Source organism: Euprymna scolopes, chromosome 10 (genome assembly GCF_053919585.1).
Source record: "Euprymna scolopes isolate OS-2025 chromosome 10, ASM5391958v1, whole genome shotgun sequence".
Lineage (NCBI taxonomy): Eukaryota > Metazoa > Mollusca > Cephalopoda > Sepiida > Sepiolidae > Euprymna > Euprymna scolopes.
The window spans coordinates 136,721,951-136,738,503 of NC_136491.1; the positions used below are offsets into that span (position 1 = coordinate 136,721,951).

The 16,553-nt window shown below is 33.4% G+C and overlaps 1 protein-coding gene across 4 annotated transcripts in view; it reads left to right on the top strand.

Annotated features, from left to right (window-relative positions):
- LOC145286298 (uncharacterized) overlaps positions 1-16,553 on the top strand; it is a 111,867-nt gene that overhangs the window by 75,636 nt on the left and 19,678 nt on the right. For all 4 annotated transcript variants that reach the window (XM_080135158.1, XM_080135160.1, XM_080135159.1 and 1 more), the window contains exons 5-10: positions 929-1,030; positions 2,110-2,253; positions 6,684-6,779; positions 11,015-11,163; positions 12,368-12,466; positions 14,371-14,504. In XM_080135158.1, coding sequence (XP_079991284.1) covers positions 929-1,030; positions 2,110-2,253; positions 6,684-6,779; positions 11,015-11,163; positions 12,368-12,466; positions 14,371-14,504 — 724 coding nt within the window. The remainder of the gene's footprint in view (positions 1-928; positions 1,031-2,109; positions 2,254-6,683; positions 6,780-11,014; positions 11,164-12,367; positions 12,467-14,370; positions 14,505-16,553) is intronic.

A 16,553-nucleotide genomic window follows, 5' to 3' on the forward strand; every position in this document is an offset into this window, starting at 1 on the left:
AAAATGTATATATTTGCGCATGCGTACAAATTACATGTTTAATCAACTTACATCTGCAAAGGTCCAATTTTTGCAACTTTCATCTCTTTGGAACTTTTTTTTCCCGCTAAAAACTCATGAAACAACAGTTCCCAAAAGATGCAATCGTTTGATTTTACATGCCACTACGCTGCCTTGCATCTCAAAGGAGACATACTTAGAAAAAAATAGACATACAGACATATTGAGTTTTGTAAATTAGATAATGTCGACTTTATCTATAGTCCTGATTCAAGGGAGAATGATAAATAAAATATAGTAATGCAGTGTTGTAAGGCTAGTTTAAAGCACATGAAAGCCTGGTCATCTGATTCGACACTTCTACATTATTGGGACGAGATTTCATAGTCGATAAGTGGTATTTTTAGATAAACAATGGTTTCAACAGAATTTTTTTATCAATTCTAATAAGTTGCAATGGTAACTTCCAAATTATGTAGTCGAAATTACCTGAATTATTAACAAAAAAAAACCCCAACTTTAATCGTGTTAGCAGGTGAAAAATTGCCACCATCTTGTTTGAATCTAAACGGAAAATTACCTCCCTTTTGAACTCGCCTGTGTTTTATGATCATTTTCAAATTCTATTTTTTTTATTTTCTTTAATAATTTTATACTTTATCGATTTTCGTAATTTTGGGATATAATCATAAAAGTACGAGGCACACGTAGATATCATTGTTTTTCATGTGAAATTCAGTATTACGATTTCTGAAATCTCGCCCCACTAGTGTAGAAGCGCCTCCGATTCTAGTCTGCGCTCTCTTGTTTATTGTTGTTTAATTATTGTCTTCCAAGTTTAAAGTGTTGTTTACAAATGTATTATGCAACTTGAACACTTATTTTTTGTTTAAAAAAATGCTAATAATATCCATTTTGTTATCTGCAGTTCCAGCTTCATTTGCCAGATCAGATTTCATCAAACTTGTGGTGTGCTTATTATCCCTTATTGCTGACCGGCTTCACACTTATTGTATGCTATTGGGCAGAGGTAAGCATCTAACACACTTCTTTTCTTCTGTGACATATGTCACCAGGGTTGCTCATTGTAAACGTGTAACATAATGTCTATCACTCATTTTCCCCCCTCTCCTATTTCTTCCTCCCCATCCCCTCTTTTTTTTTTTTTTTTATAAAGCTTCACCGAACTCATTCTTCTCTCTGGATATACACGCGCACATATTTTGATATTTGCATAAGGGAAATAACTCGGAAACAAAAAAAAATCAAAGTTGCTTCCCTTACATGATAACCTTAAATGTGTATTTTGATAACATTAAATTGTGGCACAATGAGGTAGCTCCTCTTTTATAATCCTTATACCCAGCTTCTAATCTTGTGCCTAACTTTATGATGAAATTAAAATGTGTCATGCAGGTGCTTTGTGGGTTTGGGATGGTTAGAGCATGCCGGCTGGGTTTGACTGACAAGTGTTATGAAACTTTAGCGGTGTGAGAATCATTTGAGAAAGGTTAGACTTGCACTCGGATAGCTGAAGTTGAAAAAAACAAAGCATTGCATAAAAAACATATTCTCTCTCTCTTTCTCTTTCAATGGCGAAAGAGAGAATTGAATATGAGTGTATCGTTTTAAAACAGTTGACGTTTTTGAATTTTGCACACACCAGGCATATAGCAGTTTGGTGTGCACACAGTGGGTCGATTGAATATGCTTCCTCACTGTTAAACGTAAAATAAATTTTATATTTTTATAAAAAAAAAATGCATTTGTTTGTTATTTTTGTACAAGCGTTCGATTTCAACCTTCGGTTCCTCCCGAGGACTCATTGCGTTCTCCCCTGTCTCCTCTCTCTCCCCTTTCTTCCCTTTTCCGTGTTCCCTCTCATTCTCTTTTCTAATTATTCCCATCATTGGTATTTTGTGACATACGTTTTCAAGTAAATATATATATTTCTTTGGCTACACTGATAAAAACAGTAAAAGCGTAACCGGTCCCTCCAATTTAATGACCTTATACCCAATCATATTTATTTATTATAAATATAAGAAGGCAAAAGTACACATTTCCTTTTTCTGTTATTTTTTATTTATTTACTTATATTTTTTACAGGTATTTCATTTGAACATTCGCTTTGAGAAACCACGATTTCTCAGCAAGTCTTTTGTTGGATTCATTGTCTTTAATAGTTTCATTTATCTAATCTTTGGGGCTCGATTCTTCGTAACGGGTGTCTTACACAGTCATGAAAATTTGGTAAGTAACCATTTTACTTTATTTTTATTTGTTCGTTTGTTTTTGTTTTTTTTTCATGTGCTTAATTATAAGCATTTTAATGATTTCAGTTGACAGTCTTGGATACCATCTTGGAAAAGCATAAGATGATAATTTGGGTTAGGGTTAACTTTTGATACTATTGTTCTGCATTAATCTTTTTTTTTTTTTTTTAAACTCACGTTCACCCCTAACAAGATATATCTCCACTTGCACATAAGGGTCTAATTGGGATGATGCCTAGGAAAGATTAACAAAATGTTGGTTTACATTACATTTAAACTTTTGCATATTAGTACAGTCAGGGAAGCTGGTAGCAGGAAAGGAATTCCAAAGTCTAGTTATTTGAGGAAAGAAACTATTTGTGTAGAATGCTTTCTGGCATTAGGGACCTCAACAGTGAAGGGGTGAGATTTTGTTGCTAAGTAGGTTTGTCGAGGATATGTATGTCAAGGGGGCACAAGTGCACAGAGTTCATCAGAGCACATTCCGTTAAAATTTTTGTAAAACAGGCACAGTGATGGGACAGGGGTTGGAACTTAGTTGACAAAGTGGGACCTATTAAATTGAAAACTCTTTTCTTAACCCTATCCAAGAGGGAAAGATTAGTGGTGGACACACCATCCCAGATGTGGCAACAATATTTCATGTATGGACGAATGATGACCTTGTAGAGGTACAGGATACTATCAGGTGTGAGTAGTCTTCTAGCTTGATAGAGGGAATCTACCTTCTTTGCAGCAGCTTTCGCAATGTTCTCAATATATCTGTTCCAGTCCATGTTGCCCATGAATGTTAGGCCGAGGAGTTTAAAGGAAAAATTTTGAGATAGGGTGTTATTTGTCATGGATATCAATGGTTGGAGAGGCGTCTTGTAATTGTTAAAGGAGAGCAGCTTAGTCTTACTGCCATTAAATCTTACCATCCATTTGCGGCCCTATTCCACTACAATCTGGAAATCATTTTCTAATGATTCTGCCATTGTCTTAGATTTATGCACATCTGTTCTTTCCTCGTGCATATTATAGAGCGTTGTATCATCAGCAAATATACCCATGTCTGATGCAATATTATCAGGAAGGTCGTTTATAAATATCAGGAATAATAGTAGTCCAAGGATCAACCCCTGAGGCACTCCCGCATTAATGTTATGCTGCTTAGATGTACATCCATTAATGATAACCTGGATTTTTATTTTTTTTTATTTTTTTTTATTTTTTATTATTTTTTTTACACAGTGGTCACCACTTATCAAGGCCCGGAAGCCACTCAGGGATAAGGGTTATTGCAAGTACATTACGTTAGTGTGGAGATTTGATGAAGTGTTTACTTAAGGGGGCGGTTCATTAGGAATTTGTTAACGTTAGACTTGAACACATCCAAGTTGTAGTCAGGTGGGAAGCAGGCAGACGGAACAGAGTTCCACAGGCATGCAGTTCTAAGAAAGAAGCTTTGTTCATGGAATCCACGTTTTGATTTAGGCACAAATAAAGAGTGGAGGAAATGTTTCACAGTGGATTTGGCTAGACGGGTGTTTTTCGTGAAAGATTGGCGAGAGGGGACCAGAGATTGGAGTTCAGACGAGCACCTGCCATGGAAATAACGATAAAACAAGGATAGGCTCGTAACGTCTCTTCTGTGGGAGAGAGGTTGCAAGGTAGAGAAAAGGGCATCCCCCACTAAGCCACGAAGTCTATTTTGTAATCTGTCAAGGCAGGATAGGCTGTTTTTAGCAGCTCCTGCCCAGTTATGGCAGCAGTATTCCATCCTTGGATGATCCTATTGTCTAAGAAAGATCTGATATTTAGTATATGTTTAGTTATACTGTACAATTTAATTTTCATTAGCAGCCCTTCATTCCAGACTTTGCCAAAGGCCTTGGATATATCAAGGGATACAGCCTTATCCAGTACATGATACATGCATTCAGAGATGACTGTTCAAATATCTTTAGTAGAACGATATTTCCTAAATCCATATTGTTTGTCAGAGATTTGCTTTTGCGAGTTGGTGGATTAGTGATTGATTGATTAAGGTCTCAAAGATTTTAACAAAGAGGGAGAGAAGACTGATAGGGCGATAATTGAGAGGGTCAGTTCTTTCACAGAATTCCTGTACATTGTAACAACAGAGGCCAATTTCCAGCTATTAGAGAAGCCAGATTCAGCAAGGCATTTATTGTAGAACTTGAAAAGTACGGAGGTCTAGCTCAGCTGAGCATTTCTTAATTAGTATAGCAATGTTGTCATGGAGGTGTCTAACTTTTTGATGATATTGTGGACATGAGAAGGGATGAGTTTTATGTTATCTAGTGTGGCTTCAATCCACATAGAGAAATTTAGGAGGCGGAGTTTGAGGTGAATCGCCGGGCAAGCAGTTCCACCTTTGCCGTTGATGTGCATGCAACCTTCTGGTTGTTGGATACTGGAGGAATTACTAATTGCCCTTTATTCACTTGTATCAAGTCTCGTGATTACAGCAGTTTGAAGAATCCCTCTTTATGGGTTCACCAATTATAGAAAGAGTTTCATTTAGGGTTTCTAATTTGGGCAAGATATTTTTGGTTTTTAGGTTTTAATTAGATGTTAGAAGGCAAAAGACACAAGCAAGATAACAAAAGCACAAATTCCCATAAGAGACATCTGGTATAAATTCCCGAAAGAGACATCTGGTATAAATTCCCGAAAGAGATATGTTTAAAATGAAAGATTACAGCTATAGGAAAAATCGTATAATATTCGTCAATATTTTTAGATTTCTTGTAAAACCAGGGGTTCTTTTAGCTGAGATATCTGAGAAGTTGGTCAATAATTTAAGGGTCGTGCATCTTAATCAAAACTTCTTCACTCAATTATACAAATTATATTTAATTAACAGTTATTAAGAGTGAATGTTCATTTGTTTTCATATTAGAAAGGAAGTTCAATGAGAAAGGTTAGGCACATTCCAATGAATAAGTTCATGCATTAATATTTGCTTTCCAGACAATAATGAAAGAGTTATGAGTTTTGTGTGTTTGTTAATGTTTTCATGACTGCATGCGTGAGTTGTGACATAGCAGCAGTCTAAGATCCAACAAGGCACTGAGGTGAGACCGATCTGTGGACTTCAGCTCAACTAATTATTGAAGAAAAAACTTGTTGTTTTTTTTTTTTTTTATATATACGGTTTTTTTTTATATATCAGGGTGGATTGAAAATGGCAAGTTTTACAAATTCTGAGAAATGCATCTGATTGGTTTTAAATTTTTTATTTGGTTTTATTAGGCAAGTGCGTGCGTAGGACGATGTGCAACAACTAGTTTAAACATTTTCGTTTTGGATGCCGAAAAGTAAAGTTCGATCATTACAATGGTACCTAATTGGAAATTGGTTGGAAGGCGGGGATCGAAAACCAGTGCATAAGAGGTGATGCACTTTGATTCACAAAAAATGCTTGAGCAGCTCTGTTAGCAATAAACTCTCTCTCTCTCAAAGAGAGAAGGTAAAGCCTGGGAGGGTGAACCTCTTAGAACTACCCAAAACCATTTCACAGCCAAACTGATGCATTACAATTCCTGATTTAAAAATGGCTCTGACTTTTAGATGAATTGTGAAGGATGTATTGATAATTGATATGAAAAACTTGTCAGGTAAGGAAGAGTTGATTATAAAGGATTTCAACTTGTTAAGAGTTACTTTGATCTGCTTGTGTTCAATTAATTGGCAATATGAAAAATAACAAATGTTTATACTTTGAATGTATTTCATATTCATATTTCAGTCAATCGTTAATTTTATTTTTTATTTCTTTGTATTGTTTTTTATTTTTTACTAGCAGGCTGCCTGGCATTACTCAATCATAAAATACAATACGACAATATATTTTGATTTGTGCAGATTTCGTATTTATTAATGTAGAGCCAACTCTCTATTGATTATTATATTGTACCCAATAGTAGTGATTTAAAAAAAAAAAAAAAAATAACTTTGGTGCCATCAGCTAGAATTGAAACCAAAACATATAACTCTCCAGTCTTATTCGTTACCATTTGATCTACACCATATGCATATAGAAACAAGAAAAAAAATGTTTTAAAGTTATAAATGTATATTTGTGAATGTGTAGAAATAGCACTTCAGTCGATTTATGCCTGCCAAGTTCCATTTTTTAATTTTGATTCCTTAACAACTATTTTTACCAGCTAAAAACGAAATTGAATTTGGTCCAAATCCCCTATATATCAAGTTTCAAGTCTGTAGATCAAAAATTGACAAAATAGTTTAGTAGAGACCTTTCTTTCACAGGCAAGGTCACTTTTTATATATAGTAAATAATTTTTTTTATTATTTTTTTTTTTTTAGGATTCGATCAAAATTACTTATTTTTATTTTATATTTTTATTTCTTATTTAAAATCATTTTTCATTTTAGGATTTGATCAACAGAGGTTTTGATGGTTTGTTTGCTTTATTGATGTTCATCGTCGTTGCTGCCTTTCTCATTTATGGAGTAGAAGTTTATTTCAGAGTAAGTCTATGAAATCTAACCATAATTCTTCGTTTTATAATAAAGACCAATATGTATATATGAGAAATGAAAACAAAATTTTTTATGTTCATCAATTTTCCTTTATTGTTGAAAGATTTTCTCAAGATGGTTGAAATGAAGAAAAACATGAGTTAAAATTTAAAATATGTACAGTCAATCCTTTTTAAATCAACTTAAGAAAAAGATGTTATATTATTGTCGTAGAGATGATTTAAATACTGGTCCCACTGATAATGATCATTCATGCTGATCAAAACGTTAACTTTTGCTGTGCTTCTACAGTGGAAAGGGAGTTGTCTTCATTTTTTTTTTTCTTATTTAATAGGGATGTGAAATCTTTACTTTTTAACAGAATTCCATTTGTTGTAATTCAGAAAAAAATGATAATTTGCTTCATTTTTTTTTTTTTTTTTTTTTTAACTAGTAAGAAGCAGGTGATCTGTTAGGTTTTTAGAACCCTATGAAATAAGTAAGACTGATCGATATTGATTGACCTTTGCACATGGCATCTGTAAAAAAAAAAAAAAAAAAAAAAAAAAATTTTTTTTTTTTCATAAGGTCGGTTCTATTTAGAATCGACTTTGTAAAAAAGAAAGGAAATATTTCAAGAAAAAAGGAGATATGTTATATATTAAATATTTTTTACTGTAGGCTACATATTTTTTTTTTTTTTTTTTTTACAAGAACCCCACCAAATAAGTAAAGCAAAAGGAACAGCTTCTGGTGTCTGTCGATATTTGTTGACCTTTGCACATGACATCTGTAAACAAACAAGATTTTTTTTTTTTTTTTTTTTTTTGTCACAAGGTCAATTTTAAATATAAGGAAAAATTTAAAAAGAAAAAGGGGGGATATATATTAAATATTTATTTTTTAATGTAAGCTGATTTTTTTTTTTTTACCTTTTTAATAAACAAACAAGTGATAATTCTTTTACATTTTAATAGTTATATGATTTTTGGTGTGTGTTTTAATTTTAAAACAAAAAAAAAACAAGTTTGGTTTTGCATCACAAGATCAGTGGTTAGCATAGGGAAATTTTATTTTAAGAAAATGGGCAGGGGGGGCATTAAATTTTTTTTTTTTTTTTTAGTATAGAGTATAAGATTTTTTAATAAATAATCAGAGATAATGTTTTAATCCAGAGTGCCTCGTTTTGGGTAACAGAATTTTTCTTACCTTAAAAACCAACATTAGAATTGAGGATTTAAGATGCGGATCTATCTTATCCTCAGTCAGTGAAAGGAGAAATCGTTCTAGACTGAGATAATTTTTATGTGTAATAAAATCACATCTAAATCTGAAAGTACATCTTTTAAACTCCTCGGCCTAACGCTCACAGAAAACATGAGTTGGAACAATTACATTGAGAATATCGCCAGGACCGCTGCAAAGAAGGTAGGTTCTCTCTACCGTGCTAGAAAGATACTAACGTCCGAAAGTATCCTATACCTCTATAAGGCCACCATTCGCCCATGTATGGAGTATTGTTGTCATATTTGGGCTGGTGCATCTGTCACTAATCTCTCGCTCCTAGACAAGGTTCAAAAGAAAGTTGGCAATCTGATAGATCCTGAACTGTCATCTAAACTTCAGCCTCTGCCCCATCGACGAAATGTTGCATCCCTCTGCCTGTTCTACAAGCACTTTAACGGTGAATGCTCTGACGAACTGTAAGCACTTGTGCCCCCTCAACATAAATACCCCCGACAAACCCTACAAGCAGCTACATCCCACCCCTTCACAGTAGAGATCCCTAGATGTAAGAGAGCTTTCTACTCCAGTAGTTTCTTCCCCAGAACAGCTAGATTTTGGAATTCCCTTCCAGGTCCCTGCTTTCCTGACTGTACTGACATGCAGAAGTTCAAGTGCAACGTGAACCAACATCTTGCTGCCCAACTCCCTACATAGTACCCCTGATGCTTATGTCCCTGATAGTAGCTCCCTACAACGAAGTGGCAATGTGCCTTGTTTTGGGTGAAAATGTAAAAGAAAAAAGAAAATAAATACATAAATATATTTACAAAACTTTTCTGATATTGTTTTGTCAATATCTTTCCCGTCCTGATTTTTTTGGGGGGAGAGGGGGTACTTTTTTTAGAAGATTGTTTTACAAGATAAGGAGCCCGACCAGATAGATATAGATGCTTTACGAGATTTTTTGTTTGGATGTGGCCTTGTCATTCCACATTCAAGGTTAGTAATAGGGTTAAGAGATTGTTTTGGAGCGAGAAGCAGACTTTCTAAGCCGTAGAGTAAAATCAGTTCCACTGTGGCCCTAAACAAGTTCTGGCTCTTATATACAGTATGGAGCATAGATGAAAATCGGATTCCAAATAACTTTGATTTACAAACAAATTTTAGAAATTTAATTAAAAATTAAAAATCAGTTTTATCATATTTTGCTGACCCGTCATTGATAAGAGTGGAAACACCTGTAAAGTAAGAGGAAATAAATCAGTTTCTCATTTAAACAAGAATAGGGTTAATAAGGAGCTTTGTGTTGTGTATCCTGAGCTATCAAATTCCTCCTAAATGACATTTGCTGACTAGGCTTTACAAGGCAATGATTCGTCCCCACTTGGAATATAGTTCCTAGTGTCTGCTGGAGTTGGCAAGGTGTTCTCTGATTCTCTTGAGTGTTTGCAACATCATGCTATTTCTGTTTCCCTGGAGTATATGATCTGCTTGCATTAGATCTGCTGTATACTAACCAGAATATAACGGTTGCTTCTGTTGCCTGCAGATTATTTCATAGTTCTTACCTCACCGCAATGCTTAAATACCACCTTGTGCTGTGACTGAACAGACCAAACCTGTGACGATATACATTCACATTAGACCCTCTGCATAATCACACCGGTGTTTGCTCAGAAATGTACCAGCAACCTCTTTCACATTGTGTTCTGTAGTCCTGAACATACTCCCTCAGAATTGTGTGAATGAGCATGTATCACTGTCACAGTTTTGGAGTTCTGTATTCTTTAATTATCGTGATAGTCTTAAGTTTTATGCATTCTAAATTAGCTGTCTATTGCTAATGATTTTATGACCATAGCTTAATAAAAAAAATAAAAAAATCGGTACTTTAATTTTTTTTTAAATTTATTTTTGCTATTTGATATTTTCTCTGCTAGCTGCAAGATATGCACTAACCTGCTTGAGTGTATTCGGAACTCTACGATCTTGGGCAAAAGTGTTTGCTTGGTTTATGATCATATTTGTTTGTCTATCTTGTCTACCTTTCAATGTCTATCTTTTCTTTGTCTACCTTTCAACTGGCATCCTTGTCCTCATTTGTAGAACTTTGAGTATACATTTTACTCATTGACACTTTTTAGGATGTGAAATAAGTCCTATCTATGCACAGAAGGGGATAGTAAGAAGGTTCACAGGTTGTTGACCTCTAGTTTTCTTTGGGATCTTTTTGTTTCTTCTTTTTGTCTTCTGTTTTCAAAGATTTTGGTGTTTTCATATATTTTTTTTCTCCGGCTCTCTCTGTTGACTACATTGACTTCCCAGTTTTTGTCCATTTTGGTCGCCTTAAGAGTAGATTTCCAGAATTAGGATGGTCTTGGACTTATAGTTGCAGGTTTTAGGTTTCAGTCAGCCCCAGCTACAAAGTGTTTTAGATGATCCACAAGGAATAACTTAGTGTACCTATTTACTATGCCTCCCCACGGGACAGAGTTAGACACTAGGGTCATTTTTTAACGTGGAGAAAAGGTACAAAAATAAAAATTGTCTCAGTCGTGAAGGATAGTACACACTTCAGATGTCATCGTTTGCTGCAGCAAACATGTGCTTGACATGTAGGTTCAGGAAAGCATCTTGCAGCAGGTTGCTGGTACACCATTGTGGAGTACCTCCTTGTCGTCTACCTGCAAGGCGAGTTTAGGTCGTAATCCTGATTGTGGTGGCTGCTGAGTGCTGTGCCTTGTAAAAGGATGATTTGTGAATTTTGCTTCTTCAATATATTCGCAGCTAACCTCTATATCTAGGGGCTACTTCTCCTATCCAGGGACCCGGTAGATGGGAATTATCATCACATCACACGATGGTTTCCTTGTATTATACACTTAAATAGTTGCTGTTAAGTCCTGTTTTACTTGTGATAATATTTTGTATTATAAACAATTTTTCTGCATGTTTCTTCAACATTTTTACACCATTTTTTGTATTAGTCTCTTTATCATACATTTATCTTTATGTAGGTGCGAGGTGCATTTGCACAGTCGCAATGTGTTATGAACCAACGACAATTGCACATGTCCAGACTAGGACTTGTGGCGCAAGCAATTCTCCAGTTCATTACGGCACTCTTCCTTCTCTCAGACGTCCTGAAAGAGTTTTGGAGGGATAAGTAAGTTCCATCAATATGACATTTGAAAATCTTAAAAGCTGCATATCTGCCATTTTTTTTAATATTAAGCATCAATTAAAATGGTTGACTTTTAATTATAACTGTTACTTTAGAATTGAAAAGTAACATGTCAATTAGAAATAATTTCTGTCTATTAATTAAAAGTAAAACTTGTTCATTTTTGTAGTTTTAATTATTAAAAAAAAAATTAATCATTAATTTATAAAAAATATTAATCATTTTTTATTTCCATAGTTTGAATAATTATTTTTACTTCCATAGTTTTAATGAATAATTTTTTTATTTTCATAGTTTTAATAAATGATTTTTTACCTTCATAGTTTTAATGAATAAATTGTTTACTTTCCTAGATTTAATGAATAATTTTTTACTTTCCTAGATTTAATGAATAATTTTTTACTTTCCTAGATTTAATGAATAATTTTTTACTTTCCTAGATTTAATGAATAATTTTTTACTTTCCTAGATTTAATGAATAATTTTTTACTTTCCTAGATTTAATGAATAATTTTTTACTTTCCTAGATTTAATGAATAATTTTTTACTTTCCTAGATTTAATGAATAATTTTTTTACTTTCCTAGATTTAATGAATAATTTTTTTATTTTCATAGTTTTAATAAATGATTTTTTACCTTCATAGTTTTAATGAATAAATTGTTTACTTTCCTAGATTTAATGAATAATTTTTTACTTTCCTAGATTTAATGAATAATTTTTTACTTTCCTAGATTTAATGAATAATTTTTTACTTTCCTAGATTTAATGAATAATTTTTTACTTTCCTAGATTTAATGAATAATTTTTTTACTTTCCTAGATTTAATGAATAATTTTTTACTTTCCTAGATTTAATGAATAATTTTTTACTTTCCTAGATTCGATGAATAATTTTTTACTTTCCTAGATTCGATGAATAATTTTTTTACTTTCCTAGATTTAATGAATAATTTTTTACTTTCCTAGATTTAATGAATAATTTTTTACTTTCCTAGATTTAATGAATAATTTTTTTATTTTCATAGATTTAATGAATAATTTTTTTATTTTCATAGATTTAATGAATAATTTTTTTACTTTCATAGTTTTAATGAATATTTTTTTTACTTTCATAGTTTTAATGAATATTTTTTTTAATTTCATAGTTTTACTGAATAAATTTTTAATTTTCACTTTTTTTTAAAGATTACCTGTGTTCAGCCAAAATGTCTATGATATTGGATTTCGAATAATTGAGTTTGGTGTTTCTCTGTGGTTTCCTTGTGTTCTATGGAACTGTGTGAGGTTAGTTTTAACACAATTCTTATTCAGTTATGTCTAACATTAATTGCAAAGATAACACTTACATGGATACTGTGTGTATTCTTCCCAGTTTGTTTTATTTCAGCATATTTTTAATTTGTTTTATTGAAGTCACTCCAGACAATGAAGCCACTTGATATAAGAAACTAAAAACAATGAAAGATAAGTTATATAATAAAAAATAGGATGCAATGTAGAATCACTTCAAAACTTCTTGAGGTCTGCACGTTGGCTGGCCTCAAAGGTGGCTGTGCCCTTCAGCAGTGGTTTGCCTCAAGGATTGCCTATCCTTGGCCCAGGTCTCTCGTGTACAGACGCTTCAAGTTTGCTTTCAGAAAATCCTTGTAACGCTTCTTCTGGCCTTCCTGAGTATGTTTTCTTTCATTTAGCTGTACATAGAAGAGTTGTTTTGACAGCCAGGAACCGATCTTCTTACTACGTGGTCCGATCACCTCAGCTGGTTTCTAATGACAATGGCTTTAACACTGGTAGTGTTGGCCTCCTGGAGGATGAAATTTGTGCATTATTATAAACTAAATTTTTTTTTTTTTTTTCAAGTTATAAAAAATCGTCTGCTTCGGTTTTTATTGGCTAAGTGCTTTTGTTATTGCCTTTTCATTGGCTAATCAATGCTCGGCATATTCTAGCAGTTTACATCAGCTGCCAGTTGAGCCCAACATTTATGAAAATTTGGTGTGCGAAGTGCAAAAGTGCCAACAAAGCAACCGAACAACATGAATAACTATTTGAAGCATAACCCTAATCCTCAAATGGCGTTCAGGCCTTGATAAGTGGTGACTCCCAAGCAAAAAAAAAAAAATTGTCAGAATGACTCAATTCAGCATTAAATAACCCGGAAAAGAGTTGATAAAAAAAAAAAAAAAAAAAAAAAAACTCTAAAACAGACATTGCGAACCGGGGGTTCATGTGGATCTTGGGGTTTCACAGAAGCAGTGAGGTGTCCCACAAGAAAAAAATAATTTTATTTTGTTTTTGTTTACTAGTAAATGTACATGTGTTTATTAGAATTTTTCCAAGATTTGCATTTTATGTTATGAAATTGATTTGTTTTTGTTAACCTAGAAACAAATATTTGATTAAACAAATCATACACATAGTCCTCGAGCCAAATAAGACTACGGACGTCTGCTTTAAAACATCCTATGATTTGCTCAGCCATGTTTGATGCAAGGTGGTTAAGTATTTCACTTACATCAAAATTGATAAATTCTTGGTAATAAAAAAAGATGTTAATTATATGGGATGTCCTAAAAGAAACTGAGTCGTTACACCACAGAGGAGCAGATGTTTATTGTACAGTGGAGCTTTCAGGTGAATTCAAATTTCACATATGTCAGCTTCTTTTAGGGGACACCCTATACATAAAAGAAAATGTAAAAATTAATTTTAAGTATAAACGACAAATATATTATGGAGTTAATATATTATTTTTGTCCTTTTGGAGATGTTATAGCAATTTTTTTTTCCCTATGGAAATTGATCCAAACAAGGCATGATACCACTTGATGTAAGGAGCTAAAAAATAAAATACTTCAATGTCAAAAACTAACCAACAATAAGTGTTAGATGGATGGATTCCGATCCAGAAAACAGAAATTCTTCCCCCTTTGTCAGAAACATCATTCATGAAATGTGAGGACTAACTAAGGGGAGCAAGAGTTGCCAAGCTGCCGAAGTAAACCCATAGTCCACTTTTTTTTTTTTATTTATTACTTTGGGTTCTCCATAATTTATTACTTTGTTGAGACATTGCCTTATGAAGTAAGCGTGCTCAATATTAAAAAAGAGATAGAGCATATTGTCATATAAAAAGTAAAATGTTAATGATTATCAAAACTATACATTTTTTTTTTTTTTTTTCACAGCCCAGAACAGTTGTGGATCCTAAATCCAAAAGCTATTTTTGAATCGCTTAACAATGAATCAGATTTAGAAAGAGAACCTGTCAATACAACTGCAAATAAATGCAAAAATTATAATTCAATCGATCAAACAGTTCGTAAGTATGAAAAAAAATTCACTTTTTTTTTTTTTTTTTTTTTTAAAGAAATTGTAGTGGAGACATGAAATATACACTCAAACTGATACTTACCAACATAAGATGCTGGGAATAGTTGTTAGAATGGATGTGCCCATATAAACATCATAGACGTCCCAGCTTTCTTATAAACCACTGGTTCCCAACCATTGTGTCAATAAGTGGCAAACAGATCATAGCTAGAACCCATTTAATTTCATTTTATTTAATAAAAACAATCAATTTCTTAATCATGATGATACAGCTCAACTGAAAATCACCGGATTTCTACAATCTAAACGTTTTGTGTGTACTAATGGGTAAATTTTTTTATGGTTTATATTAATGATGGGATGATTAATCAGAATACTAGAAATTTTTCAACGTATCAGAATTGAACAATCCAGACCCAATTTTATTACCAAAACGATTCTTAGATACACAGGTTGTGAGACAAAATAATATTTTATGTGAATAAAAATTCTTATGATTTTTCTTATTATTGCAAAAAGGCTTTCTGGGATGGATGCATCAGGAGCAATACACTGTTTTGAATTATGGAGACTTTCTGTTAACTGTTTGGTTCTTTGTTATTGCAGCGAAAATCAAAAAATGAAAAACCAATGGTATCTATTGAATTGTCATGTTGCAGTGATGAACATATCCAAAAAATTAAGAAAAATGATGAAGTAAAAAATTAATTATTAGTGAAGTTTTTTAAGATGATTAGCAAAAATTAAGTTTTGCTAAATTGGCCGAAGATTTTCAGTTTTCAGGAAAATATTTACCTCCCTTTTGTTATAATTAATACTCTCCAGTTTTTTTTGTTTTTGTTTTAGTTTTTTTTGCAGGATTTAGTTTTCAAAGATAATTAGCTCAAATTATTTCCATCAATATTTAATTTTCTACCTTATCGTTTTTTATAATTTTTGAATATGTTCATAACTAGGACATGACAATTCAGTAACTACCATAGGTTTCACTTAACTTTCAATTTTCGAATTTTGCTACAATAATGAAGAACCAACTATTTTTATCGAGTTATGTCCCTTCCATTAAATGGTAGGTTGGATAAAGATGTGGGGGTTTGGGCAGCAAGATGTCTGTTCACGTTACACTTGAACTTCTGCACGTCAGTACAGTTGGGGAAGCAGGGACCTGGAATAGAATTCCAAAGTCTAGCGGTTCTGGGGAAGAAACTACTGGAGTAGAAATATCTTTTACATCTAGGGATCTCTACTGTGTGGGGGTGAGATTTAGCTGCCTGTCGGGTTTGTCGAGCGTGTTTACGTCATGGGGGCACAAGTGCTTACAGTTCGTCAGAGCATTGTCTATTAAAATACTTGTAGAACAGGCAGAGGGATGCAACATTTCGTCGATGGGACAGAGGCTGAAGCTTAGATGCCAGTTCAGGGTCTATCAGATTGGCGACTCTCTTTTGAACCTTGTCTAGGAGCGAGAGACTAGTAGCAGATGTACCAGCCCAAATATGACAACAATACTCCATACATGGGCGAATGGTGGCCTTATAGAGGTACAGGATACTTTCGGGTGTTAGTAATTTTCTAGCACGGTAGAGAGAGCCTACCTTCTTTGCAATGCTTTCAATGTAATTGTTCCAACTCATGTTTCCTGTGAACGTTAGGCCAAGGAGTTTGAAAGATGTACTTTCAGATAAAGAGTCGTTGGCCATTGCTAATTGTGGTAGAGAAGGTTTCTTGTAATTATTGAAGGAAACCAGTTTAGTCTTGGCAGTATTGAATGTGACCATCTATTTTTATCCTCATTCCACTACAGATTGGAGGTCATCCTCTAGTGTTTTTGCCATTTCTTTAGATATGTGTTCATTTGTTTTCGTGTCATGCCTGTTATAGTGTGGTGTCATCAGCATATATACCCATCTCAGAGGCAATTTTGTCAGGGAGGTCATTTATGAATATTAGGAACAACAGCGGTCCAAGGATAGACCCCTGAGGCACTCCCGCATTTATATCCTATTGTTTAGATGTATGACCATTGAGGACAACCTGG